Source organism: Rhipicephalus microplus, unplaced genomic scaffold (assembly GCF_043290135.1).
Source record: "Rhipicephalus microplus isolate Deutch F79 unplaced genomic scaffold, USDA_Rmic scaffold_15, whole genome shotgun sequence".
Lineage (NCBI taxonomy): Eukaryota > Metazoa > Arthropoda > Arachnida > Ixodida > Ixodidae > Rhipicephalus > Rhipicephalus microplus.
The window spans coordinates 683,927-711,671 of record NW_027464588.1 but is presented as its reverse complement, the minus strand read 5'-3'; the positions used below and the strand labels follow the sequence as shown (position 1 = coordinate 711,671).

The following is a 27,745-nucleotide window of genomic DNA, read 5'->3' as shown; positions in this document are numbered from 1 at the left end:
AATATAGCGCGGCTATGAGCTATACTGCACTAAGAAGCGAAGCTCTTATCTTCAGGACAAGCCTAAATCTTTTTCTTTTCTCATGCCTTTGTAACGAAGGCGTACAGACACATGAAAAGTTGAAAGTGGATGGTTGATAAACTAACAATCCACTTTGCGGCTGTCTGATGTTATATTGAATTGTTGTTTGGGTGCCATGAACGCAGTAGCAGTCAAGTTTAGGCCAGAAGTGGAACTCTCTCCATTCTAGATATAGAGATTCGGGAAATGCATAACAATGAAGCAGGGCTAGATGTTAGTTTACAGCCAAGACGACGCCTTGATTGGTGGGGAATAGAAGACGATGGTTGTGTGGCGCGCGTATATAACATCTATTTCATTGCTTTCTCTCCTATATAGCAACTGCCGCTCACGGTTAACCTAAACGGGGCGGTGGCGTACAACGACACCTACACCATACGATTCCACGTGAAACCACCTGGCAAGAAGTGAGTTTCGCATGAGGAATTTTGTTTGTAGCAACATGCGTAAGGGTGCGAAATTTCCTGGCGGCTGCCACTACATCTCGCGCTTACGCATTAAGCCAGTTTAGAGATATGTTTACAAGGTCCAGTGAACATACATACATACATACATACATACATACATACATACATACATACATACATACATACATACATACATACATACATACATACATACATACATACATACATACATACATACATACATACATACATACATACATACATACATACATACATACATTTATTCATTCATACATACATACATACATTTATTCATTCATACATACATACATGCTGTCTCTTTCTTGATTCATACTTTTTTACAGGGTGCCTCTGTAAATATTGTCGAAAATAATTCCCTGAGGTAAAGTGGTAGTCACAAAATTGAGTTTCTTTTAATTTATAATACTGACAATGACGGACATTACGAAACCGACTTGTGGCTCTTCCTTGTTCAATTAGTTTGGTAACCTACGCTATATACCTAATTTATTGCTGTAGTTTCATGGCTACTTATAAGCAAAATTTCTCTTTTTCGCCGCCATGACAACATGTCAAATCGCGCGAGAGATCTCTCGCCAAGTCCCTCTACTGTGAGAATTTTTCGCACTTTTTGGCTGGTAAGCTGAAACTGATCTAGTGTTTGAGAAACACAGAAAACCACGCGTTCAATAAACGCAAGTCGATGACCCCAGTTTAGAAAGTTTCGGCAGTCTTTGTGAGGAAGAGGAGGAAGGTAGGAAAGGTTACCATGGGCGCATCTCGTTTTCTACCGTACGCTGGGGGGAAGGGGATTCAGGGTTGAGGAGACAGGTACGTAGACGGCGTGCTCGAGCAATTTAGATTGGCCTATAAGTTTACATGTAAAGACGCGCTAACAAGATACGTCAGCAGATCTCAGTGGGACATTGTCATGGTTTTTTTTTCATTTATTGACATCACTTATCCAGGCAATTTTTGGGTTGGAATAACTAAAAACGTCAATCAAGCAACTCTGCGTTTTTAAGGCCCATCCACTCATACAAACTGACCATTTTACGCATGCATAAAAGTTTCTTCCTGAACATGACTGAAAATCCAGTAAAAGGTATTTTGCTACAAAGGCCGAGCTACACTTACATCGTTGCCACAACTGCTGACAAAACCAAGAAATTTGCAGGCATAAACTGGAACGAGGTTGCACAGGACAGAGTGGGTTGGAAGAGGCCTTTGTTTTGCAGCAGCTGTAAGATAGGCTTATAATAAGGGTGATAATGATGACTATGACGACGACGACGACGACGACGACGACGATGATGATGATGATGATGATGATAATGGTGGTGGAGGTGATGGTGATCATGATGATGATGAACTTGCACAAGTTGCCGTGTAAATTACAATATCACGTTCGAAGGTCATTTTCTCACTGCTAGCTCCATCTTTCCTGATTTATTTGCCCTTTTGTCAAGTTGACTTGTCCCGAGTTTGATGGTAGGTAGTCGCTGCATAACATACTTGTATGCATGAGCCGTTCACTCGTATAGCGGCCTTGTTATACAATAAACGTGGCGAGGGTGTATATCCTTATCGTCGTATGCTTGTTCGCAGACTGTCACTTAACTTCGGCGAGATATCGTTCGACATCGACCTGGAGGAACACAAGGAGCAGCTTCACCGCGCCACGCACGAGGAACTGCAGGTGTCGTCGCACTCGAGCTGCGCCTTCCTCAGCCTGAACCGCAAGATGGTGGCCAACTCGATGCGCCGCCTCGTCACGCCCGTCATGATCATCGACGGCGACATCGAGATCACCAACCTCCACATCGTGAGTGTGCTCACATGTCTCTTCTTTTTTTTTCTTTTCTCAGTGTTGTTTGTCAGCGAGGTGGCATACGAGATGGCGCAGTGCAGCGAACCTGTTTCCATATACACTCTGACAAAAAAAGAAAAAAAAGAAGAAAAAGCACATTCGTGGTGTCGTTCTGCCGCATAGAAAAATAAACTCAGAGAGTGAGTTATGCAGTCAATGCTAAAGTGACATGAAGGCAAAGGCCTCCATATTTTTCTTTCCAGTATAAGTATTGATCATTTACCGCACCCATTCGCAAGCTTTAAACACCTGGCGTTCTTTTCCGCTACCTCCGGGATCGGTTCCCTTTCCCGAAGGGACGGTGTCAGGCCCGTGTGACGTCACGTAATGTGAAGTAATATGCTACAGCAACGTCATAAAAGCGTCCAAAGTATTGAAACTTTCAACATAATGATGGCATCATATGGTAATATCATCATGGGCGTTATGATTTTTTCGTCACATTGTGTTGATGCCATTGCTGTGTGACGGCGACAGTCTAGTTTTCGCGTTCGATGAGGCATCTTGGACTTCCGCTATTCATAATCCCTCATCCCACGTTTTCGTTATATCATTGAACGCTTGGCCGGTATTTGTTGATCACAGATAACATGCTATGACAAGCCTATCAGAGTGGCGTAGCACTATTGATAGGAAGGCGACTACCGTGCTGTTTTCGATAAACAATATGAAAGTCGGCCAAAAGACTATATTTGCAATGCTGCAGAAGGACGCACAAAGTACTACCAATCTCCTTAGCGCGTAGGGTGCCTGCCTACATTATGACGGCTTTCGAACAACGTTGATTATAGTGTTCGCTGGAAATGGGCTCACAATTGCTAATGATGGCTGTGCTGTTTCTGCTATAGCATGAATGTTGAGTTGATTTCCCTTCTAAATCCAGTAATTGAGTTGTCAGCTAATTTCTGAAGCATTCTGCTGGATCCCAAACGCAAGTTAATAATGTTTGGGCTTTCGCGCAGCAAGACCACCGTATGATCATGAGAGATGCCATAGTGGAGGGCTCCGGAAATTTTAACTATCCGGTGTTCTTTAACGAGCACTGACATCGCACAATACACGGGCCTCTACCATTTTGCCTCCATCGAAACGCGACTGCCACGGCCAGGATCGAACTCGCGATCTCCGGGCCACCAGGCAAGCCACTGTTTAGTAGCCTAGCTACTGTTCCACCTTGCGTTGGGCGGACGGCCCAACGCAAGTTCTAGGTTTAACCCCCCCCCCCCCCCCCACCGCCCACGTTGGTTTAGTGGATAAAGTACTCGGCTGCTGACCCGCAGGTCGCGGGATCAAGTCCCGGCTGCGGACGCTGCATTTGCGATGGAGGCGAAGATGCTGTAGGCCCGTGTGTTCAGATTTAAGTGCATGTTAAAGAACCCTAGGCGGTCGAAATTTCCGGAGCCCTTCACTACAGCGTCTCTCATAATCATATGGTGGTTTTGGGACGTTAAACCCCGCATATCAGTAAAGTTCAATCATCAATCGATCTTGTAATTGCTTTTTTATAAACCATGCTATATATCGCCCTAATAGGGTCCTTTTTTGCGCCTTTTGACATTTATTGACTCTAAAGCTCTGCGTTCTCGTTTCAGGGCAAGGGCTAAAAGTCGGCCGGCAACAACGTCGCAATACTGCGTAAGCACTACCGTATCTACCCTTCTACACACCTTCTTGCAGGTGACATGCGTGCTGAATACCGGCTTTATAATAATTTCCACCAAGCATAAGTGCCCCCCCCGCATAGTTTCTACCCCATAACTGATTGAACTTATCGCCCAAGTCATCCGCTTTTTGATAGGCGAAAGAAGTTGTGAAAAAAACAGGAAAAAATCACGGCATACCCACGAAGTGAATGATGAGTGGGGTGAAGCGTCCGTCGTCTATACATCTGTGTCCATCCGTCCATACATGCGTCCGATCGCGTTCGAGAATGCAGACGGCGTGCGGGTAACACCGACGAGACGTGAGCTAAGGAAGCCAAGCTCAAACGTCTTCAACGCGCTCGTCGCACTGCTTCGTTTATGCCCCACCAAGGATTCTCCACGTACGGCGACTATCCAAAATACTGAGAGAGGTACTCGTTATCCGCTTACTCAGGCAAAGCGTGTGCAGAGGCCAATCGGAACATAGTGCCACTACGGAGAGTAGTGGTGGAGTAACGACATCTAGGAAATGAGGCGAGAAACGGTCATCCATTTCTTTTGCCTTGTTTTCTTTCTCGTCTCTTCTTTTCTCGGTTACGCGTGACAAGTGACAAAGTTAGATTAAAAGGAGCTTCGCCCCTAAAATGCACGTGGCTTCCGAGTGAAAGACGTGCGCAGACGGAACGAATACTCTTGACGTAAAAGTTTGAGAAACTTTGCTACGTCATCATGACGACACGAAATGACGTCACGTGGGCACGTCATAAGGGGACGTCGTCGTTTGGTCAATGGTGGGCTGCTAATATTGAAAGTGCAACATCACGTGAGGTTCGAAATGCTATAAGGGAGAGGGAGGAACCAGTAATATTGCCATTTTTTTTCGGGCTGGTTAAACTGTAGTTAATGCTTGCTTGTGCTTGCGCTTGTATATGTGCATTTATATAAGCGCAAGCAAAATTTAGAAATTATGAAAGGGAGAGGGGCGGTGAATAATGCCTTTGTTCGTCCCCCTCTTCTTGCATCTCTTAAGAAACAGTACATAAGAACTTATTGTTGGGTGAGTTGGTGAGTGCATTACATCTCGATTTTCTGCGCTAAAAAGGATGTAGACATGTGGCAAGACAGGACAGGTGCTATACTGACAACTGGTTTACTCCAAAGATGGCAGTTAAATATATACTACAGTGGTGCGCAGACATGCCACGCGCATATCACGGCAATGTTACTTATACAGCTAAAGACATGTGACATCGTAAAACTTCTTCTCGCTCTTATACAGCGTGGGGTCTCGAGATGAGGCACGCTCTCGGAACACACGGAGACAGCTGACGCAGCCGCACCGAACCAAACGCTTGTACATTTTTTGAACTACTTTTATAAAATACATAATCACCAGCCGAATCAATTACGTCTCTAGTAACATGTCAAAACAATGTTATACAACTTTCCAACACACGCAATCAACATAATAACAAAAACAAGGTAACGCGAAGGCGGCGTCACCAAAGCTCGACTCACCCCGAAGGGACTAACGGGACATGACCCTCAGTAGCCGTATCTCGCGGAGCCCCGCGGCGGGCTACCATTCACCCCACTTACCAAACGCCTTCTGACCGGCCACCTAGCCTACTCGCTAGACGTCACTACTGGCGCTGGCTCGCTAAACACAATGATAATGATGGTGAACACATGTGAGCACTCCGCCAGCCACCGCTCGACGGCTGTTAAACCTAAAAGCGGCCTATTCGTGATACATGTGTGCCACGAGGCGCAAACAACTTTACAGAAGGTGATAACCCAGTCACATTAGGCGGATTTGCTAACACAGTTAGTCCATTTTGTTTATATCATACGCTTCCCAGAGTTCATGGGCTCACTTGTTTCAGCTTCTTCCTAGAATCTCGGCCTCACAAAATATAGGCCCACACGTGCACTTACGGCAGTGGGACGAAAGATGCGCACCGTCTACTTTCTTGAGATTGTGCGCCTGTTTTCTTAACAATTGTATCTCACGTGATCTTCTTTCTTAGCGCAAAAATCAAAACGTTAGGAACATTACGGTTGAATGAAAACGCCAAGGGGATTGTGTACGAGTCTCTTGCACTGCCGCTTGTTCTGTCTTTCTGGAAGTTGGGTCTCCGATCAGGATGCGTATTACAATTCACACATTACCAATCTTATAGGAGGCTTTCGCCTTCAGGCTTCTGTCTTGAAGGCAATACATGCTGCCGAACTTGTTTTCTTACGAAGCGTGTGCCGTCCAGGAAACGCCTATGTGACAGTGGTGCCGAGACAATGCGTGACCTACTAGTCAACTGTGCTTCGCACACATTTCATGCTTTGAGCATGCGTTGACGGCATGCATTGAAAAAGAACGGCATTTAATGGAGTAGCGTAGGGTATTTTCAATAACCAAAGCGCTAGGCTCCGGGCTATCACAGTACACATCAAGTAGCATCGCAAATCAATGAAGCACGCTCAGCGCTTCCTCACGGACTTAGCATTTGGTACATTGTTGAATCTACTGTAGCAGATAAGTCTCATTTATGCATTCAAAAGCCAACGCTTGTTTACCACAGAATTGTTTGAAAGAACATTTTACTCCTAGTCTTGAGTGTCATTCTGTTTAACTTTTATCTAGATCAATAGTTCAAAACTTTCGATACATAGTTAATCAAACGGAGGGGGGATATATCTGAGTCTGAGAAAATGACATATTGGCTGTTTATGTACTTAACTCAAATGGCAATTAATCAAGTCCACGCAACACAAATTGGGCTTTATGGATGCCTCGGAAATCCCCGATGTCTCGCCAACAGTCGCGGCAAGATAAGACAAACATTAGTCACTCGAACGAAGTGCAGTAAAAGAAACGTGTCGGTTCTCACTTACCAGCTAAGTTAACGTTACCCACCACGTGGAATATCATTGAAAAGGCGTAAGTTATCTGAGAAAATGGCTATTATAAATACGATGATTATCAGGCAAATAGCAATTTAACGCTAATGCGTGTTTTCATTCCCGACATGCGAGCGCGTTAGTCATTACACAACGCGCCTATTCACAGCTTTTGGGCAACGCGTCTGTGAAGTGTGTGCATGGGCGCCGTGCTTTCGCTGTTAAATTACACCGGCATTAAATCTTTCGCAACTTCGTGGTACAGGCACCAATCCTGAGGTGTCCGAAGAAAGCGTAAAGAGGTTTTTTCTCGAAGCAGCGTTTTGCGGCGCTGTAAACAACTGCGTACGCCGAGCTCCAGGGCGACGGTTCGCGTTTCACATAGCGACGCGCCTTCGTTCAGCGACGTCGACTATTAGGTATACTTTATACGTCTGCCGGGAACGCGGAAACGAAAAAATAACAGAAAATAAAACCGGTCTATGCCGACGAGTATGCGGCACGTCATCACCTTGGACAACTCCTTTGGCCGATGGATTTTGACTTTGACTCATAATATTAAGGGTGTGTCAACTAAAAAAACAGCCGCTCGCGTATTTCGCTGCATAAAAAAATTGGTGCGAATATTGTCTGAGAATATACGGCTCTGGGTGATGCAGTCACCAGGTTGCGTTCGTGGTGAAGCTTGCGCAAACAAAAAAAAAAGGACAGAACAAAAAAAAATTCATGCCACTTCCACTGCAGGGGATTGCTGTATGAATTCCAGAGAATTGATTTGGTGTTTATATTGAATTTATGTTGAGTTCATCTGCTTTTTCTTGCCATTTTATCTTACTTTCTCGTTTTGTCTATTTATTTATTTTTGTTTCTGTTCCTTTCGCATGATTACGCAGGCAGAAGAGAAGAAAGGACAAAGCGCTTCTTCTCTTGTGTCCGCGTAGTCGTGCGCTTTCTTGAAATCTGTTCAAGTATTTTTACCAACTGGCCCAGCTTTCTGTCCTGATTATATGGTATTTTTCTATGCTTTTCCTATCGTTTCTTGTAATCACCTAATTTCTTCTGTGACATTTTTTTTAAGTTCTATGGTCTCCTCTTTACTGTCTTCCTGCCCTATGCTGCTCTGAAGCGCTGGCTTTTCGCCTCCATCTCTTCCTTCTGTACGTCTTTGTATAGACCGGTTCACGGAGAGGTTTCGGGGCCGCCGTGTTGGGCTGTTAACCTTTGTGTTTTGCATCTTTAACAACTAAACAAGCAGTGCTACGGTAGATGCATACACATGAAAATTGTTGAATGTGTGCATACAATCTTTAATTACCTTATTAATTCATAACGCAATATACAAAAACAAGAAAACATGGACTTCATAGCCCAAAATAGTAGCGCCCACATGTAATAGGTAAGACAGTCTATAGACCTTTTCAACGGAGCGAAGGACCCACTGTTTTCTGGGTTGTTACACGGGAGTACAAAACCTGACGTCAGAGCTTCGGCAGTGCTTTTTAGCGGTCACGCATGTTAACAACAGGCCAGAGAGTATTATGGGCACGCCCAGGGGCCGTCGTTGACAAGGTGCATGACTTCCGATGTGGCGTTTCCCTGTCGCTTCACTGGCTCGGATTCCCGAATTACCCCTTCGGCGACACTGGTGTTCGCAGGAAAGCAAGCGCTGGCGCTCAAGCTTGTAGTCTGTACAGCTTATTGTGAATCATAAGCGTGGCGCCAATGCGAGACGTGAAGCGATGACAGGGTGTGGTCTCTTAAACTGCTTCGCAGTTCAGAGAAAAACGTAACAAAAAATTTGTACTCACTATATAACCGTCATGGTGTTTATCACATTTGCATAGCTGCCGTCGGTTCCGACAGAGTTTGTAAAATTATCAACTGAACAGCGAGAAAGAACGCACAGTTCCCATTCAGGGTAGGCGAAGGTTCACTGTAGCATCCCCTTTCCTTGTGAAGTCAATGTACGAGGCAGATTGTTCCCCACTCTATTCTATTTGCCCCACTCTATTCGTGCGCATGTGTGCTAAACAGGGTAGAGACTGTTACTGATGCTTCAAATATATCGATTCCAAATGCCTCCCCGTATACAGTGTTTCCGGTCTATTACGCATATCTCAGGCATAGTATATATGCCGTACGATTGGGGCTATACGAACATCGTAACTGGTGGTGCTAACTACACTTACAATCGGGGCTGACACCCTTAAGGAGCAGTGGCTGTCTTTCTTCGTCCGTAATGTCACTAACTCTGCCGTTAACGCCTACCGATATAGCCAGATATACAATGAATGTGCCAGGTGATGCAACTATAGTAACTTAAGTTAATAGAGAACGCAGCGCAAAGTGTCCTCTGTCACTCATGCTTATATCCTACGTCCACAAACGCAGATAGGTCAGCGATGCGTTGTGTGGGTTTGAAGTGTAGCATGGTGATTGCGCATCCTTCGATCTTTTTGTAACTGTATTTGTAACACTGTCTTTAATTACGCGAATCCATATTTCCACTTGTAATGGTTACCCAGTGTCCTTAAGGCGCGGCGGATGCTAACGACACCGTCAGGCTCAGCAACATGCTACGTCATGCCCACCACGAATGGCCTCAGAGCTTCGTGACACGTGCGAAAGGGGGAGGGAGGGTGGATCTCGACTTGTTGCGCACGAATGCAACCTGTAGCAGCTAAGACAATGGAAGTGGAGGAGAGAAAGGTACTGACGCTGTGTGATGCGCCACATGTGCAAATCCACGCATCGTTGTGCTTCAGGCGCTACGCCGTGCTCCTTTTCAGGCTGCAGAAATTAGGCGCTTTCTTCTGCTAACCACCCCGGCTGCGGTCGCTGCATTTTTGATGGAGCCGAAAATGCTGTAGCCCCATGTGCTCACAGTAGAGTGCACTTTAAAGAACACCAGGTGGTCGAAACTTCCGGAGCCCTCCACTACGGCGTCTCTCATATGGTGGTTTTAGGATGCTAAACCCCACATATAAATCAATTCTTCTACTAAGCATCACTGTTGTGTTTCGAGACGCACTGGCATCTTTCCGTCCTTTGTTGTTTCTTTTTGTTGGCTTTTATGGGTCACATCCTGTGTCAGCATGTGTTTTCCTGGGGCCCACAGCCGACTGAGCTAGAAGAACTGGTCCGTTTGTCTGCTTATTTCTTTCGTTTATCGCGAAGTGCGTCTGCCAGTTTCCTAGAAATAATTGCCGAGCTGCTTAAGCGTTCCGGTTCCGATAGGTAGACACGATAAAGAGTCCATTTCGTGATGAACAAAAAAAGTAAATAAAATATTAAGATAAGTTCACTGTGGACAGGTTCTACGAATGTCCGAACGTTTGCTAGCTTCTCCGAAGTAATTGTTTTCAATTCTTTTTTTTTTTTTGCATCGAGCCGCCGAAACATGTTTACGAAGCCTCAGCCTCTCAGCCTTTAGCGGCTTGTAAAAGTACGAATATATCAAACAATAATTGGCGGATCCCACGGAAAGTGGGAATCGATGATATGCGAAGCACGAATGAGGAGGATAGATACGTCACTTTAAATTCAGCGCAACGTTACGAGGCGGATGTAAGTTATCCCGCATACTTCCACGTCATGATTATTATGTTTCGCCTGACATTTGTGTTCACCGTTGATTCATGTCACGTAACAATAAATTTGGTATATGTGAAGCTGGCCAGACGGCCGCGAGAGCGCTATGAGCGTAGCATGTAGTCATGTTTTACATGACACGCATTCCATGATTATGATGCTTGAACGTGTCATTTACCTATTTCGTTCGTTCGCGTCACGTAATACCGAATCTTATACACGTGAAGCTAGCGAAACGGTCGCGAGTGCATCATGAGCGTGGCATGTAGTCATGATGTTACATGACATGCATCTCATGATTATTATGTTTGCACAAATCACATACCTTCGTCATCCATTCAAGTCTCTTGATACCAAACTTGGTGTATGTGACGCTAGCGAGATGGCGGCGAGCGCATAATAAGCGTGGCATGTGGTCATGTTGTTACATGGCACACACCTGATGATTATCACGTTTGCACCAGTCACATACCTTCGTCATTCATTCACGTCCAGAAATACCAAATTCACTAGATGCGAAGTTACCGAAGCGACCAAGAGAGCATCATGAGTGTGGCATGTAGTTATTTTGTTACATGATACGCATGTTATGATTTTCAAGTTAGGGTCTGTTGCTTGTGTTCGCCAAGTAGTCATGTCATACCATACCAGTTTTGCAAGATATTTATTTATTTATTTATTTATTTATTCCAAATACCTTTAAGGGCCCTCTCACAGGAGGGTATTACATAGGGGGGGGGGGGCTATAACACATACAGGTACATGAAATGATTAATAGGGCCAGAAAACACGCCAACTATACACTATACAGCTGCTAAATAGATTAGAGTAAATATAAGGTCAATATTCGTACCGCATATTTTAAATAGTCAGAATAAATAATATGAGTCAAACAATAATGAAACATTAAAAATATTTTGAAATCGATCTAAACAAAGAAAGAAATAAAGTTACCAGAGTACAATAAAACGCAATCTAGCTTACTACAAGCACACGTGCCATTAAAGCATAAAAGAATGACATCACCAATAGCACATGTGAATTACTGAATTAGGCAAACACAGTAAAAATTAACACGAACCATGAACATACGCATTTTATACAGAAAACACGGTTTGCAGAAGAAAGAGGGGGGAATACCAGAAAAGGTTCACACATTTGCACTCATGTTTAGTAAATTCTGAAATACAGGGATATCGGTGACGGTTACAATGTTTGATGGTAAGTCATTCCACTCGGTTATTGTGCGCGGTATTAAGAATCTAGCATAATGAAATGTGCGACACGGGAAGCATTCGATTTTAAAGGGATTATCGCGGCGCGGAAAGATGGCAGGGGGTAGCCTAAAGAAGTCCTCGTGAAGTGATGTGGGATGGTAGAGCTCATGAAGTAGAAGTTATGTGAATGAAAGCACCGCAAGAACAGCAAGACCATCAACTGTAAACAATGATTCATGACATACATGTCATGATTTTCATGTTATGACTAGTCACTTATGCTCATCATAGAGTTATGTTGTGTCAAACCAATTTTGGTATCGATGATACCATTATCGAAACGGCCAGGAGAGCTGAAAGTCGTAGGCGGCTAGACAGACAGACAGAGAGAGAGACAGACAGACAGACGGACAGACAGACAGACAGACAGACAGACAGACAGACAGACAGACAGACAGACAGACAGACAGACAGACAGACAGACAGACAGTTAGATAGATAGAGATAGATAGATAGATAGATAGATAGATAGATAGATAGATAGATAGATAGATAGATAGATAGATAGATAGATAGATAGATAGATAGATAGATACGCTTAAGTCGCCGACGTTCACTAATAAATGCTTCGCATTTAAAAGGTATTGAGTTACACAGCCCAGTGAATTGCACCCAGGCATTCTGCATAGCCCTAAAGTAATACACTGAGAGAGAAACTACGGCTGGAAACATCACCAAAAAAAAAAAGAATGCAAGATGTATAAAGCATCAAGTTGGAAGAAGTATCCGTACTACTTTGTTGAGGCACGTCTCACATTGGTGTTAAGAACAGTTCTTATGAAAGTGGAATTTAGATTCATAGTTTGTTTATTCAGGGAGTCCAAAATATCACACAGCACTGCTTATAAAACGAGAAACGTTGTTACACAGAGCACAACTAATTTGTATGGTGTCCTGTATACTGTGGTAGCCAGGACCATTTTTGGCAATGAGATTTAGCAATTAGTCCTAATTCAGTTTCTAACTCGACAAATACTCACCTAATGGTTACAATGTCACTGAGGCATATGTCGGCTTGTTCATGGGAAATCTAACTGCACTATTTTCAACAACGCACTGATTGCGCATTCTTCACTTCACTTCACTTTATTTCCTTAAAGACCCCCGAGGGGGTATTACATAAGGGGTGGGTTAACAAATAAAGTTCTGTTATTTTTTTTTATTGACCCGGGTTTTCATTGCGAAAGACGTGCAGACAGTTGGTCGAAAAATGTTGATGGACAGGAAATGGCCACGACGTCGTGGGGAACATCATTCCAGTCGTTTGCAGTCCGTACAAAAAAGGACATAGAAAAAGTGGTCGTTCTAATGCGTGGACGGGCAACTTGAAGTGCATGTCTAGTGCGGTGAGATATGCGGGCTGGTGGAACAATGTAGGGATGACGGAATGGGCTGTGAAAAATTTTCTGAAACAGGCAGAGGCTGGAAATGCGACGGCGAACGTCAAGGTTTAAAAGAGCAGATTATTTTTTGGGGGATGATACACTAATATTATACGAATACGAAGAATGAATGAACCTAGTAGCATGGTTTTGAACTGCCTCAAGTGAGTCGATGAGATATGCTTGGTGTGGGTTCCAGATTTCAGAGGCATATTCCAATTTAGAGCGAATAGGGGATTTGTAGGCCTGTAACTTGACGTCCTGCGGGGCGTGCCGAAGGTGACGTTTCAGAAAGCCTAGGGATTTGTTTGCAGATGATATAATGTTCGTAACATGCAGGCGCCAGTTAAGATCATTGCACAGGGTGACACCGAGATACTTATATGATTGCACGTGTTCGAGGGCGACGTTAGCGATTGAGTAAGGGAACAAAGAGGGCTTGCTACGGCGGTGGAAAGAGACTGTTTTACATTTGTTAGGGTTAAGTTTCATAAGCCAGCTTTCACACCAGTCTTGCACGTGGTTAAGGTCATCTTGAATAGCGGTTTGATCTGTCGGGTTAGTGATTGAGTGATAGATTACACAGTCGTCAGCAAACAAACGGATACTGGAGGAGACATGCGAAGCTAAATCATTAATATAAATTAAGAAGAGAAGGGGACCCAGAGCGGAGCCTTGGGGGACACCTGATGTTACTGGAAGGGGGTTAGAGGGCACGTCATCAATTGAAACAAACTGGAAGCGGTTAGTTATAAATTCCTCAATCCAAGCTAAAACATCGGGATGCATATTTAGAGATCTAAGTTTCATTAGCAGTCGCTTATGAGGTACCTTGTCGAACGGTTTCGAGAAATCCAGAAATATTACGTCAGTCGGCAGGTTAGTATCTAGAGTTGTGTGCAGATCCTGGACAAAAAGGGCTAATTGGGTTTCGCAAGAGTAACCCTTGCGGAACCCGTGATGAACAGGATGGAAGAAGTTATCGGCATCAAGAAAGTGAATGATTTGGGTGTAGATGACGTGTTCCATGATTTTACAGGGTACGCTTGTTAGAGAGATTGGGCGATAATTTAGGGGGCTGTCTTTGTTACCTGATTTGAAGACCGGAGTGACCTTCCCCACCTTCCAGTCGTCTGTTAAGATGCCTGTGCGAAGTGACTGTGAGAATAATAATGACAAAATCACTGAAGAAATAGATTTCGTGTTTTTAAGAATTTTAGTATTGATTTCGTCCACACCTTCTGAGGAAGACAGTTTCAATTTTTCGATAACAGACAAAACACCCGATGGAATAAATGTGATAGGCGACATAAAAGACTGGATACATTTCGGTAAAGCAGGAAATGGTATGTGGGTTTCGTTGGTAAAAACAGAGGAAAAGGCAGCATTGAAAAGTTCAACGACGTCAGTGGTACTCATATCATCGCCAGCTTCATTTTTCAATGTAACCGTATGGGATTCCTGGGGGTTAATGATTTTCCAAAATTTCCTGGGATTATTGGTTAGAATCTTGGGTAAATGTGTGTGAAAAAACGAGTGTTTTGTGCTGCGTATGGCGGGGAAATACGCTTTTTCGGCCGTGCAGTATTTATCCCAGTTCTGAGCTATAGGTTTTATCTTGGCAGCCCGAAATAATTGTTTCTTCTTATTACATCGCTTTTTCAGGGTTTTTGTGAACCATGGTTTCTGACAAGATGCGCGAAATGTGGTTTTCGGTATGTACTTTGTTGCTAGTTCCCATATTTTGTTTTTGAAAATCGTCCAGTTGTCCTTTACTGATCTGTTCCAAAAGTCTGCTTCGAAGTCCGGGAAAAAATTTTGAAGTTTGTTATTTATTGCCTCGTAGTTTCCTTTATCATACAGACTTGGTAGTTTTAGGATGAGGCTTGCGGGACAAGTGGTCGAAATTCAAGACTGAGTGTATTACCTTGTGATCGCTGATTTCACGAAGGTATGTAAGTGACGTTAAACTTTCGGGGTGCGTTGTTAGAATCAAGTCTAGTATATTGGCTGAGTTGTTTGTCACGCGGGTTGGCTCCGATACCAGCTGGGTAAGATTAAAGTTTAAGCAGATGTTTACAAATTCTTTTGTTTCAACACTGCTCCCTGCCAAAGCGACTTGGTCTTTCCAGTCAATATCGGGATTGTTAAAATCGCCAAAAAGTAGGACATGCGCGTTGGGTTGTTTAACAGTGAGTTAGTTCAGTGTATTGTTGAATTTCTCAGGAAAGTCTGGACTGCTTTGTGGGGAACGATAGCACACTCCAAGCAGCAGAGTTACTGGCGTAGAACGCATACGAAGCTATAATATTTCAATGTCAGATGTAATGTCGACAACTGAGCACGATAGCGACTTGCTAGTGGCGATTAAAACACCTCCCCCTGCCCCGCCGCGGTGGTCTAGTGGCTAAGGTACTCGGCTGCTGACCCGCAGGTCGCGGGTTCGATTCCCGGCTGCGGCGGCTGTATTTCCAATGGAGGCGGAAATGTTGTAGGCCCGTGTGCTCAGATTTGGGTGCACGTTAAAGAACCCCAGGTGGTCGAAATTTCCGGAGCCCTCCACTACGGCGTCTCTCATAATCATATGGTGGTTTTGGGACGTTAAACCCCACAAATCAATCAACACCTCCCCCTCGAGCCCCTTTGTGGTCGTTCCGAAAAACGTCAAAATTCGGGAGATCAGCCAGGATTTCATTGTCCGTAACGTCACTTGACAGCCACGTTTCGGTGAGGACGAGTATATTGCTGTCGGATGACAAAACAAGATTAGATAATTGCTCGCGCTTATAAAGAAAACTACGGGCGTTAGTGTAGATTACGGAGGTGGAAATATTTGGTCGTAATTGATTGCATGGGCGGTGTGACGGTTGGCGTTGCTTTTGGGATTGCTACGCCATTTCTTTGATGGATTGTGACATTTCATCGAAGACGTACCGCTTGGAGCCAAAAAACAACGTTTTGTAGGGGCATGAAAAAGCGATGAATTTGCTCTTAGCGAAGGCAATGAGGTGTTTCCGTGCATTTTGGACGGAACGAGAGAAATCCTGACCTATTGCGTAAGTTGTGCCTTTCAGTTTTTTGCCGTTAGAAAGAATCGTTTCTTTAGTTTTAAACGATGTGAATTTTACAATGATCGGGCGGTGCTGGCCACGCTTGTGACGACCGAGCCGGTGTGCCCTTTCACCTTCTTTCGCGTCGATTTCAACGTTTAAGTGTTCGCTGCAGAGGCTCACAATTAGTTCTTCGGACTCAGAGAAAGTTTCAGAGTGGTTAGTACCTGGGAGACCATAGAATATTAGGTTGTTCCGTCGCGAGCGGTTTTCCGCATCGTCAAACCTGGCCTCCAAGGTTTGAATGTGACGAGCTGTAGTGCCTGCACTGGTCTCTAGCGCCGTTATTTGTGTTTGAACGGTTGAGAGGCTTTGGTAGTGTTTTTCCAGCTGCGTTATTCTATTACTTAGGTCACTGATAGTGTTTTCTGTAGTATTCAATTGTGTTTTTAGGTCTTGCACCTCGGAAAGAAGCTTAGCCTGCCCAGAAGATATACTTTTTAGTTCAGCGAGAATGACAGCACTATCGTTAGGGGGCCCTGGATTGCTCTCAATGTCCCCAGACAGTAACAGCAATAAACAATGTATGACATCAATGCATTCGAAGGCCATGCATACACAACACTGCGGGCTCGGCAGCTGTACCAGACAGTAATTGCTTGATTTTTTGGAGAATAGCGAGCTTTGTCTACTAACCTGCATGGCGAACAGGAGCGGGTTACAGGACTGTTTCGTGGCGCAGCCACCGAGCCCACCCATTCGCCCACCCATTCGAGCCCACCCATTCGCAAAAGAGCATTCGCTCTTTTGGCTGATAAAGGCCGCTAAATCTGAAAAATAGCATGTGACTAGACGGCACTGTGTATCAGAAAGCAGGGTTCTCAGACAGGATCATTGTAAGGTAACAAATCAAAACTAAGTTCCCATGTATTGCGGCTGGGGGCGTTGTCGCTTGTTATTGTTTAAATATTTCACATGTTGCTGAAATATCAGCCACAAAAATTGAGCACGTAATTAGTACGTTGCTGAATATTGCACCACTCTATGTTATTTGAACACACCTACGTATGCATCTTTGATATGTTAATGTTTTCTTGAGTACTTCCTGAATTAGAAACCTAATTATGACTAATAAGCTAAATCTCATTAACTGAAAAATAGTAGTGCTGGGAAGAATACGAACTAGGTGTGCTTCGCATGAAAATGTCTTTAAAATTGTGCTGCCTGATATTTGGGACAGCCATTATATTTAATAGCAGATGTTGGTGTCTTCATTGGCGCTCGCTATGTCCTCTTAGCATGAAAAGAAAATCGTACAATTTACACTTTGGGCGTAAGCCCGGAACCAACTGGCAAGCTAATGTTTGACCTAGCAAAATTGTGCTAGTAGTGCCAAGGTTTTTTTAGAGAATCCGACTTTTTGCTGGTAGTACTAAATATGGCTAGATTTCACTGTTCTCCGGTTTTGGTCGGTTTCCCACCGCACGAACGTGTCACGCGGTTTTGGCAGGAACATGTCGTGTGACTATAGTTCCATGATTTCGATTACGTCACTACTTGTCACTTCATGTTACGTGACTTTTAGTCATGTGGCAAGTTCTTACATGGTGTTGCATGGTTTTAGTCACGTGAGCAACTTTTGGCGTTTTTTGACGGGGTCTTGTCCCGTGATTAGCTGTTCTGTGTTGTTACGCGATTTCAGTCTCGTTACTTGCTGTTACGTGATGTTGCATGATTTCAGTCACGGCATGCCACGGTGGTCTAGTGGCTAAGGTATTCGGCTGCTGACCCGCAGGTGGCCGTAATAAATCACGGCTGCGGCAGCCGCATTTTCGATGGAGGCGACAATGCTGCGAGTCCATGTGCTCAGATTTGGGTGCACGTTAAAGAACCCCAGGTGGTCTATATTTCCGTAACACTCCACTACGGTGTTTCTTATAATCATTTGGCGTTTTGGAACGTTAACACCACATATTAAATCATTTCATTCATGCAGCTAGATGTTACATTATTTTTATTGCGGGTGGGAAATAGTAGTTGAAGAGAGTAAAGCGAGGGCACACCCGTTCATGATGATGATTATTCTTGTTCGCACTAGCCGCTCCCACAAAAGCTCAAGGAGCTCAGATTTTAAATAGCGACAAAAAAAAACAGAAACTAGAAGTGCAATAAATGTGTAATATGATAAGAAAGCGCAGGCGACAGGCAATTATAAGAAGCATTAGCCGAGAAGAGAGAGAAAGGTTTCGTGCGGTTGAGAAGCTGAGATATTGATTCATTGACTTGTGGGGTTTAACGTCCCAAAACCACCATATGATTATGAGAGACGCCCCGGTAGAGGACTCCGGAGATTTCGACCACCGGGGGTTCTTTCACGCGCACCCAAATCTGAGCACACGGGCCTACAGCATTTCCGCCTCCATCGGAAATGCAGCCGCCACAGCTGGGATCAGATCCCGCGACCTGCGGGTCAGTAGCCGAGTACCTTAGCCACTAGACCACCGTGCGAGGCAGAAAAACTGAGAGGTCAGCCTGAATCCATTTTCTGGCCTGCTACTCATCTTCAGGAGAGGGAGGCAAAAAAAGGAGAATGAAAATGTTGATGATGGGGAAAAGGAAATTGGCGAGGAAGTAAAACCATGGAAGTTCAAGAAGAATTCAGTTTTTTGTCGAGTTCTGCCTCGCGTAAGAACTCAGCGTATAGCGCAGATGCCGAGGTGGTGGCCCCAACAGAACTGTTCGAGAACCATACCAGAGAATTCCGAGAAAGAGGGCTGTATAAATCTGCAACATTAAGTGCACTGATGGGCCCCATGATTTTCCGGCGACGAACTTCAATACATTCTCAATGCCAATGAGCTTTTTCTTCAGGTATGTGACATGCGGGCTTCAGGTTAGGTCACGCTATGATCACACCTAAGAATCAATGACTGCTCTTATATGCGATTCATCTGCCATCGATGCACAATGGGTATAAAGATATTGGTTTGCGTGTAAACGCCAGCACTGCGCGTTTTTCTGTGGCGATAGTCAAACCTTGCATGCGAAGGTATGCCGATGTCATTGTTGCCGCTTTCTGTATACTTGCGTGCACTTGAGGCCGTGTCACGCCGGACGCCCCAATGCAGATATCATCAGCGTAGAGAGATATGTAAGCCGTCTGTGGCAGCATTTTGGTGAGCCCCACGAGAACCAGGTTGAAAAGAGTCGCACTCAAAACACCGCCTTGTGGCACCCCACGACTTGTAAAATGCTTATTCGTAGGCCCATCTTCAGTTAGAACGAACATGGATCTCTTTTCTTTCTCGGAATTTTCTGGTACAGCCTTCCGGTCCTGTCCAACGCATGCAAGACTAACATCCGTGCACTGCAGAGCGTACAAGCCCAAGCACTTCGGACATGTCTTGGCCTTCCAAGATGCTCATCGACAGAGGCAACTATAGTTATCGCACCAGAACAGCCGGTCAGAACGCATATCATTGTCGAGACGCGGAGAGCGCACATTCGGCATTTATCACGCCTACCGTCACATCATTTAGCGTGTTTGACAGCGCGGAGGCCCCATTCTTCGTTCTGCGGTATTGTGACAAAACATCAGGATATATTACCGCCTGGCTTTAAACTTGCTATGCATCCAGCAGCTGCGTTATGGAGTCTCCGCCAACCTGACATGGGCTTATCAGTTCCTGGAATCGTTAACAAGGCACGCATGTCACCGCTAGCCCAGAAGCAATGGACTTTGCGTCTGTTGGACGAAAGGTACTTCGACCGCATACAAGTCTACACCGATGACTCCACTAATTCCAACAGCTCTACAGGAGCAGTGTTTGTTCCATCTGTTAATGTGTTGCTTTCATGCAAGTTTTCTCACACCACGACGTCGATAGCAGCAGAGCTCGCAGCGCTTCAAGGTGCAGTACATTCTTCGGCAGCAACCTAACCAATGGGTTATCTTTTGCGACTCGAGGCCAGCCTTACAGACACTACGGTTTGTTATGCAGCATTGGTTACCCGAACAATCAGTATATCAGATAAGGCACGACTACCACGAAGCGCTCAAGGAAGGTCACGATATTGTATTTCAGTGGTTGCCGTCATTGCGAAATTGTCAGCAATGACCGCGCTGATGAAGCGGCTCGATCGGCTCATGACCAAGACCTGCGTACGCCCATACCGCTCTTGAGAGTGGACGCTTCAAGGCGACTACAATCAGTTGCTCGCCGTATAACTCTCCTACAATGGAATACGCCGGGTTTCTCCAACACGCCCCTGCATTTGATCGACCCAAACTTGCAACCTCGTTTGCCACCCAGGCTCCCACGATGCGCTGAAAGTTTACTGAGTCGCATGAGGCGGGGCGTGACATTTAAGAATGCGTACTTTCGTCTCCTTGGAATGGCGAGCACTTCGTCATGCAACATCTGCGCCTGCGAGGAAACGCTTGAGCACATTCTATGCAGTTACCCAGCATACCAGTTTGAACGACGTATTATGGAAGCGAAGCTCTGTCAGCTGGATTCACGGCCGCTTACAGAAGAGAAGATCCTGGGACCTTAGCCGACGGCTTCCCATACGCGCAAAGCCACGAAAGCCCTCTTGTACTTTTAGGAGCGAAGCTCCTTAAGGCGTGGGCTGTGCGTCCCCTGTATGTAGCCACCTCTCGTTCAGTTCTTGCAGTGTTCACTAGATGGCGGTACTTGTAGCTGACGGCATTAAGTATTACGCTAGCCACCACCCGATCTAAAGGGTACAGCCATATCCATCCGTCCGTCCGTCCGTCCATCCGTCCGTCCGTCCGTCCGTCCGTCCGTCCGTCCGTCCGTCCGTCCGTCCGTCCGTCCGTCCGTCCGTCCATCCATCCATCCATCCATCCATCCAAAAGATGCAAGATGTTATAAACTAGACGGCGGTACGTGTAGTTGATTATGAAAGATGCGAGGTGTTATAAAATAGGAATGATGCCACATATGGCGTGTGTCATCGTTTGATATAGTGCGGCGACGTACGCTAGGGGGAGCGTTGCAATAAAATCGAGTGGGCAAAATGTACGGAGGATTCATGGTTTACCAGGTTTACCTCCGGAGCTTCGCCCACTCATCATCATTCACTTCGTGGATGTGGCGGCACTTTTTAAGGACCGCCAGACTTCAGGACCACTTGTGAAAAAACAGTGAGACCGTACTGTGTAGTCTTGAGCTGACTATTCATCTTTCTCTTTCTTACTCCTCCTCGTTTCTATCTATTTCCTTTCTATTATTCTCCCTTTCCCCCACACCAAGTGTAGGGTAGCCAACTGAGCCAAGCTTGGTTAACCTCCCGGCCTTTCCTCTCTATTTATCTCTCTGTCTCTTCTTCAGAACTATGTTGCTTCGTAGACTTCCACAAGACCTTGGCCGTCGAAATTCTTTGCGCGATATATCGCGGGCAGAAAAGTACGGTGCACAAGTTACCGTTGAATGAAGGATTGGTTGCAGGGATAAGAACAAAGATGTATTCGTGTATTAGGCATTGTGTTCACTCCAAAAAGGAGTTCGGCGGGCCTCACTCCGACTATACTTCGTCTCATGCGTATTCGTTTTCGTGACTCTCCAGTTCTCAGTGGAGTCCATAACGTTTATACATACATACTGCTTGCGTGCATCCACAGCCCATACAAAGTATACGTGACTGCTACGGACTTTCGATTCTCCGAAGAAAAGGAAGTACTTCTGCCGATGTGCCATTCGTCCTACTTAGGCGCAGAGCGGGGGAGTTTGTGTATGCGAAAACTCATTAAGGCCGGCGATGCGTGCACGCAGCCCGCAGCTTTGCAAGCCACAGCCTGCCGCGAAATCGCTTCAGAAGCCGGTGTGTATGGAACATCGAAACAAAATCGCGCTCGGAAGCACTTAGCGCGTCAATGAAGCACGATGCGCGAGAACGAAGAGTCGGCACAACAACTGGCGTTTACGTAACTGCCCGGCTGTCACAGACGCAACGGCCTTCGTTGTACGCAGAGGCGTCAGAGCGTATGATCCACCGGTTTCCGATGTGACGCCAGATGATGGCGAGGACGCAGGGTTCATGCTGACGTCAATATATCGATGAAGTGTCAAGAAATAGGCATGCTTCGCCCATTTGCTTGTTTGTGTACATCCAAAGAGAAATAGAGAGAGAGAAAATGTTAAGAAGAAATCTCCATTTGGCTATCTTGTACTTGGTAAGATGAAAAGGGGTGTGAGTGAGTGACAGTGAACAAGAAAGTCTAACAATATTACAGGGTGGTCACAGAAGACATGCCCAAGGAGTATCAAGCCAAAACTACTGAACAGTCTCATCGCGGCGTTCAGTATCGTTTTTCTAAGTAACCGCGGCAGCGCTCTCGTCGCATGGAGGTGCTGGTAAGTCGGTTCCCGAAAGATTTAGCTCCTGTTGGATGTTGGTTGTCCGTCTGATTTATTACTTCTAAGAGGGCTGCTTTTTGATACAGTTTGGTTTCTTACATGGGTCGTACATGTACATTCAAAACAAAAAACACGAAGAAGGAGATGATAACAAACGTTCCTGCGGTGGCTGCATTTAGCAGCACATTATTGTTTAGTCATAAGAGATCAGTTTTGGACATAGTTACAATCCTCTGTTAGAACAATCGACGGGGCGCTAACACAAGCTTCATCCTTAGATTTTATAAGGCTCCCGAAAGCGTGACATGTAGACAGCCACACTTAGCACAGTGGATGACCAAATTGCTGCCACGCTTGCCTTGAGGTTATAACGACGTGCCTTTCAGAGGCGACGTTCCTTAAGACCTAGCCTTGTCTTCCATTGAGGTCAGTGTCAGGGTATAGAAGAGTTGCTGTAGTCGAAACGTATGTCAGATACAAAAGAATGCTTTTACAGTAGACTAATATTCATCGATTGAGACAGAGCAATACAAAACGCTACAAGCACAAACACTTTATACTAGTCGGTGACTTACACGAAGACATTACGGTCTTCAGAACCTAGCTTTAACGTCGACTTTTACTGTTATACAATCAACCTTGCGGCACGCACCATACGAACAGCCGCTCTCTGACACGGCGTTTGAAGAGGTCACCACGTCAAATTTCAGTGACTGCCAAATTATTGCGGCGTGATAGGCAATGAACATGCTGACAATGCTGCTCAATCAGCGCTTCAAGGCAACAGGCTTGGGGCAATACCGTTATCAAAGACCGACGCTGCTAGCCCATTTCGAGTGGCTGCAAGGTAAATGACTCTCTCCACTTGGAATACAAGTGGATTGCGCAATCACCTCCACTACAGCCCGAACTCCTTACGCTGACAACCCCTTTTGTGACAACTGTGCTAGCGAGGAGACACTACAGCACATCTTCTGTGGGTGTCCTCACTACATTGCGTGGGGAGAATCACTTACACTCACACAGATCGCAGACCGGTGACGGCGAAACCATTCTGGAATGTTATTCAGGAAGGTCGTCGCGGATGAAGGCGACAAGAGCAGTTCTCAGCTTCTTGAAGGCAACAGACTTAGACTGGTGGTTATAGACTAATGGGGTTAGGATGACCGTGAAGTGCGGCTGCGTATTCATGCTCTCTCCCCTATTTTTTCTCCATCTTTAGGTTTCGCCATTCGTTTCTTGTATGTAGTGTAGCATACCAGTCTTTCCAGACGGGTTAACATCCCTGCCTTTCCTTTCCCTCCTGTTCCCTCCCTCCTTCCTCCCTTCGCTGTGCGCTGTCACAGTATAAAGAAAACCATGACTATAGTTTAATTATATGTGTGTATAGAAATAAAAAAAAGTTTAGAGTAGACAAATGTCAATCAGAATGGTTACAGATTAATATAAAACAGCTACAACCACAAACTCTTTATTCTAGTCGGACACTTTAACGCAGACATTATAGACGGCCACTTGAATATCATTAAAAGGCAGACATAAATATACGTTTCTATATGCACTTTATGTCAATTTACATTATATGGGGCAACGTTCGGGTAACGTTCGATTACTCACCGATACTATACCCAGAGCCTCAATGCATCATTCACTTCGTGAAGATACGTGCATTCTTTTTTTCTGACGCTCGCTCAAGATCACCTTATGTTACGAGATTTTTCGTTCGATTCGATTGCAGATGTTACGTCTCTGAGCCACTAATACAGTGTTTACTGTCTACATTTTAACGCTGTTAACATTTTAACACTAAAATATTAACGATAATTCAGATACGGTCAGTTGTCATCACACTAAATATACAAGAAGAGTCGTTGCACTTCAATTTCGAATATAGGACGGTACTCATAATGTTAAAAAGTATGAATCTCAATTGTTGATGAAATCATATTACAATAGAGTGTTTTATCGTAATATATTACATAAGTACGGCGGTTGTGCAGCCATATATAACGGATAAAGTTTAACAGATGAGCGACCCATTGCGACAATAGGTTGTAAAGAATAGACGAGAGAGGCGGCCGCAGGGAAAAATTTTTTAGAATGAAAGTATTCTGCAGTTGGGTTCCCAAATAATTGAAACACCCCATTTCCGTCACGGATGTGACGGGAATCAGAGGGCACAAGGAAGCCACAACGGGCTACTGGGGATCGCGAAGCAGCACTTTCGGTTACCGTCACGTGACTGCCGCCAAAATTCGAATGACAGGAAAAAGTACGTTCATATTTGCGTTGCAAAAATGTGACTACTTTTTCAGTATCACTGATTGTTCTGGCTCAATATTCGGGGGGGGGGGGGGGGGGAGGAGTTGTGGTTAGTAACCGGGACTGTGCTGTTTCGGGGTTCCTACAATTTCGCCAGCGTCACAAGTGCTGCAACGGCAGTGAAAGGTGACCTTTCACTGCCGTTGCGGCAGTTTTGACGCTGGAGAAATTGTAGGAACTGTGAAACGGCACAGTTCTCTCTCGTGACGTCACTATAGAGACGTCACCTGACACAGAAATCACGCAGCTACGCTTTTTAGGGTATGGAAACACCTTGCTGTGGCAACGCGTCTAATCACGAATTTCACTTCCGTCGACATGTGAATGACTATGAGACGACGTCCGGTATACCCATTGTAATAAAATGCCTTCTTACTTTGTGTATCTCTCCGAACTGCATACCTCGCTCTCATCGAGTCGTAGTTGCAATTGTCATTCCGTTCGACAATAGTGCGTATGTCCACTTCGTACCATGTACACATAACAGGCATACCTTCGCAGCGTTCATCGAACTCCGTCAAGGCAGCTACACCATCTCCGGCGTCCTCCCCGATATACGACTCACTGAAGGTCGCGTCGGTGCTTTCCCGCCCGGAAGTGACGCATTGTTTGACGCCTATAGGTAGCTTCTACAAAGAAAGGGCTGGCGCATATTTGAGTCCCCCATACAAATGTATAGAGATATACATAGTAGTAAGGACAATTCAGAAATAAGTAAATACGTGAATAAGTAAGCACAAAAATAGAAAGCATTGCAGACTTTTCTTTTTTTTTTATCTTGAAGTCACTTTCTGATTGTCGTATAAGGGCTGTGACGTGCGTGGGACAGGTGTAAGTGCGATTTGATGACGATATTTTTGTCGTGAAAAGCTTCCCACTCTTCGAAAGAATAAAACACACTTCTTCCTCACGTGCTCATGTCGTGATTTTTACCCGGAGTCATTTCATATGAGCTTTAACAAAAAAAAAAAAACATGTTGCCACGTAGCAAAACCCCCATTGATTGTTGATTCTGTGCAGATGTTAATGCTAATGCAGCTAACCTATGTTTTTTTGTTATTTCAGTTACTCCTCGGTCCATATTTCTTTAACACTCAATTGCTGCTCCATGCACGGTGGTGGGTCAATAAAGTCTTTCTTTTTCTTCCGCATAAATTTGACTTGGTGTTTTTCTAAAACGTCTCTAATTTTTTAATACTATGCTCAAACAGTTGTACTTTGCATCGAATAAACGTTCTTTATGGACGAAATTACGAAAAAAGTAAACTGTTATGTAAGTATCGTATTTTACGCAAAGATATTTTCGCCACGTTAATAGCTGTGGGCCCGTGCGATTGCGGAAGATTCGCAGCGTGGATGCACAGCGGACCACAGTTTTCAAAAAAGAAAAATTAGAAAGGAAATCTTTTTCATATCGTTTCCAACTCGCTGGAGAGCCTTTGCAGCCTTTTTTTGTGATTTAAATTCAATTATGTCATTATGATATCACGTGACTACGCTCCAACCAACACATTAGGGCAGTGCCCCGAAACGAGCTTACTTCAAACAATGAAACATTAAATTTTCCTCTTTTTCCGTTAAACTATAGCATTATATACTTTAGCAATGGTACTAATCGGGGGCCAACATGTGGTGCCATTTTGCCGAGATGCCGAGACTTTCATAAGGTATGCCGAGACTTATGAAAGGGTGGTGCTGGGCCTCTTTTCTTTGTTCTCTTTTCTCTTCTCTATCTATCTCTCTCTGTTGATTGTGTCTATTGCCACGACGGTTACATGGCCTTTATGCATGCTCTCAAGATATTGCTTTATGGCTGCGCATTTGACAAGAGATAGCGTGTACTTATATACCGTCCATAGTATTCTGTTATTGTGTTTAGAGAAATTTATTCTCACTAATAGTGAGCATCAATTACAATCCAACAGAACATCGCGACGGAACACAACATTCACAGACATGCCAAAAATGTTTACAAAAAGATATGTTTACATATGTGCACGCAACACAACATCCACAGACACACCAAAAATTGCTACAAAAAGATATGTTTACATATGCACATTACATGGTAAACGAAGAACACACTTTTCTGTATTTCTTCTATTGAGGCTGCCAGTGCAGGCCTCGAGAATAAAAGCGTTCCACGATGTTCCACGATGTTTCAAGGTTTTTTTCTTTTCTCAGTCCCTCTCTATTTATCGCTTCCTCCTCCTTTGTATCTATTCCTTTCTCTTTTTCTTGTTCCTGGTTTGCATTTTTTCTCTCTCTTCCTATATTTGTGTTTTTCTGTAGTTCGATCTTGTTGTGTATTGATTTTTGTTATTTTCATAATTTTATTATCTTCTTTCTTGATATTCCTTTCTTTCTTTTTATGTATTTTCTGTCTTTCTTTCTCTTCCATTTTCTTGCTATCACTTTTTCTCTCTCTCCCTTCTTCACGTGTTTCCTTTAGTTTGACCCTCGTGTCTACTGTACACAGAAGTGGGGCCTGCCAAAATTCTATGACGCCTTCGCCCCAGATGAGTTATGCACGATGGAGCACAGGCTACCTGGAGCTTAAACAGCTTTACTCGTAGAGAATGAAGAGAGTGCGCACCGGTTCATGATGGCGACACTTTTTTTAAGGACGATAGTCTTTCTTGAGGACCTTCGGCGGAAAACTTTTGGTCTGTCTGTCTGTCTGTCTGTCTGTTTGTACCTCTGTCTGTCTGTCTGTCTGTCTGTCTGTCTGTCTGTCTGTCTGTCTGTCTGTCTGTCTGTCTGTCCGTCTGTCTGTCTGTCTGTACACTTGTCTGTTTGTTCTCTTTTAACGGCACTGGG

At 44.6% G+C, this 27,745-nt stretch overlaps 1 protein-coding gene across 1 annotated transcript in view; it reads left to right on the top strand.

The window, feature by feature from the left end:
• LOC119173377 (uncharacterized) overlaps positions 1-26,080 on the top strand; it is a 35,160-nt gene extending 9,080 nt beyond the window's left edge. The window contains exons 5-8 of the mRNA XM_075883100.1: positions 400-488; positions 2,118-2,334; positions 3,972-4,014; positions 25,991-26,080. Coding sequence (XP_075739215.1) covers positions 400-488; positions 2,118-2,334; positions 3,972-3,983 — 318 coding nt within the window. The 3' untranslated portion in view covers positions 3,984-4,014; positions 25,991-26,080. The remainder of the gene's footprint in view (positions 1-399; positions 489-2,117; positions 2,335-3,971; positions 4,015-25,990) is intronic.
• The last annotated feature ends 1,665 nt before the right edge of the window (positions 26,081-27,745 follow it).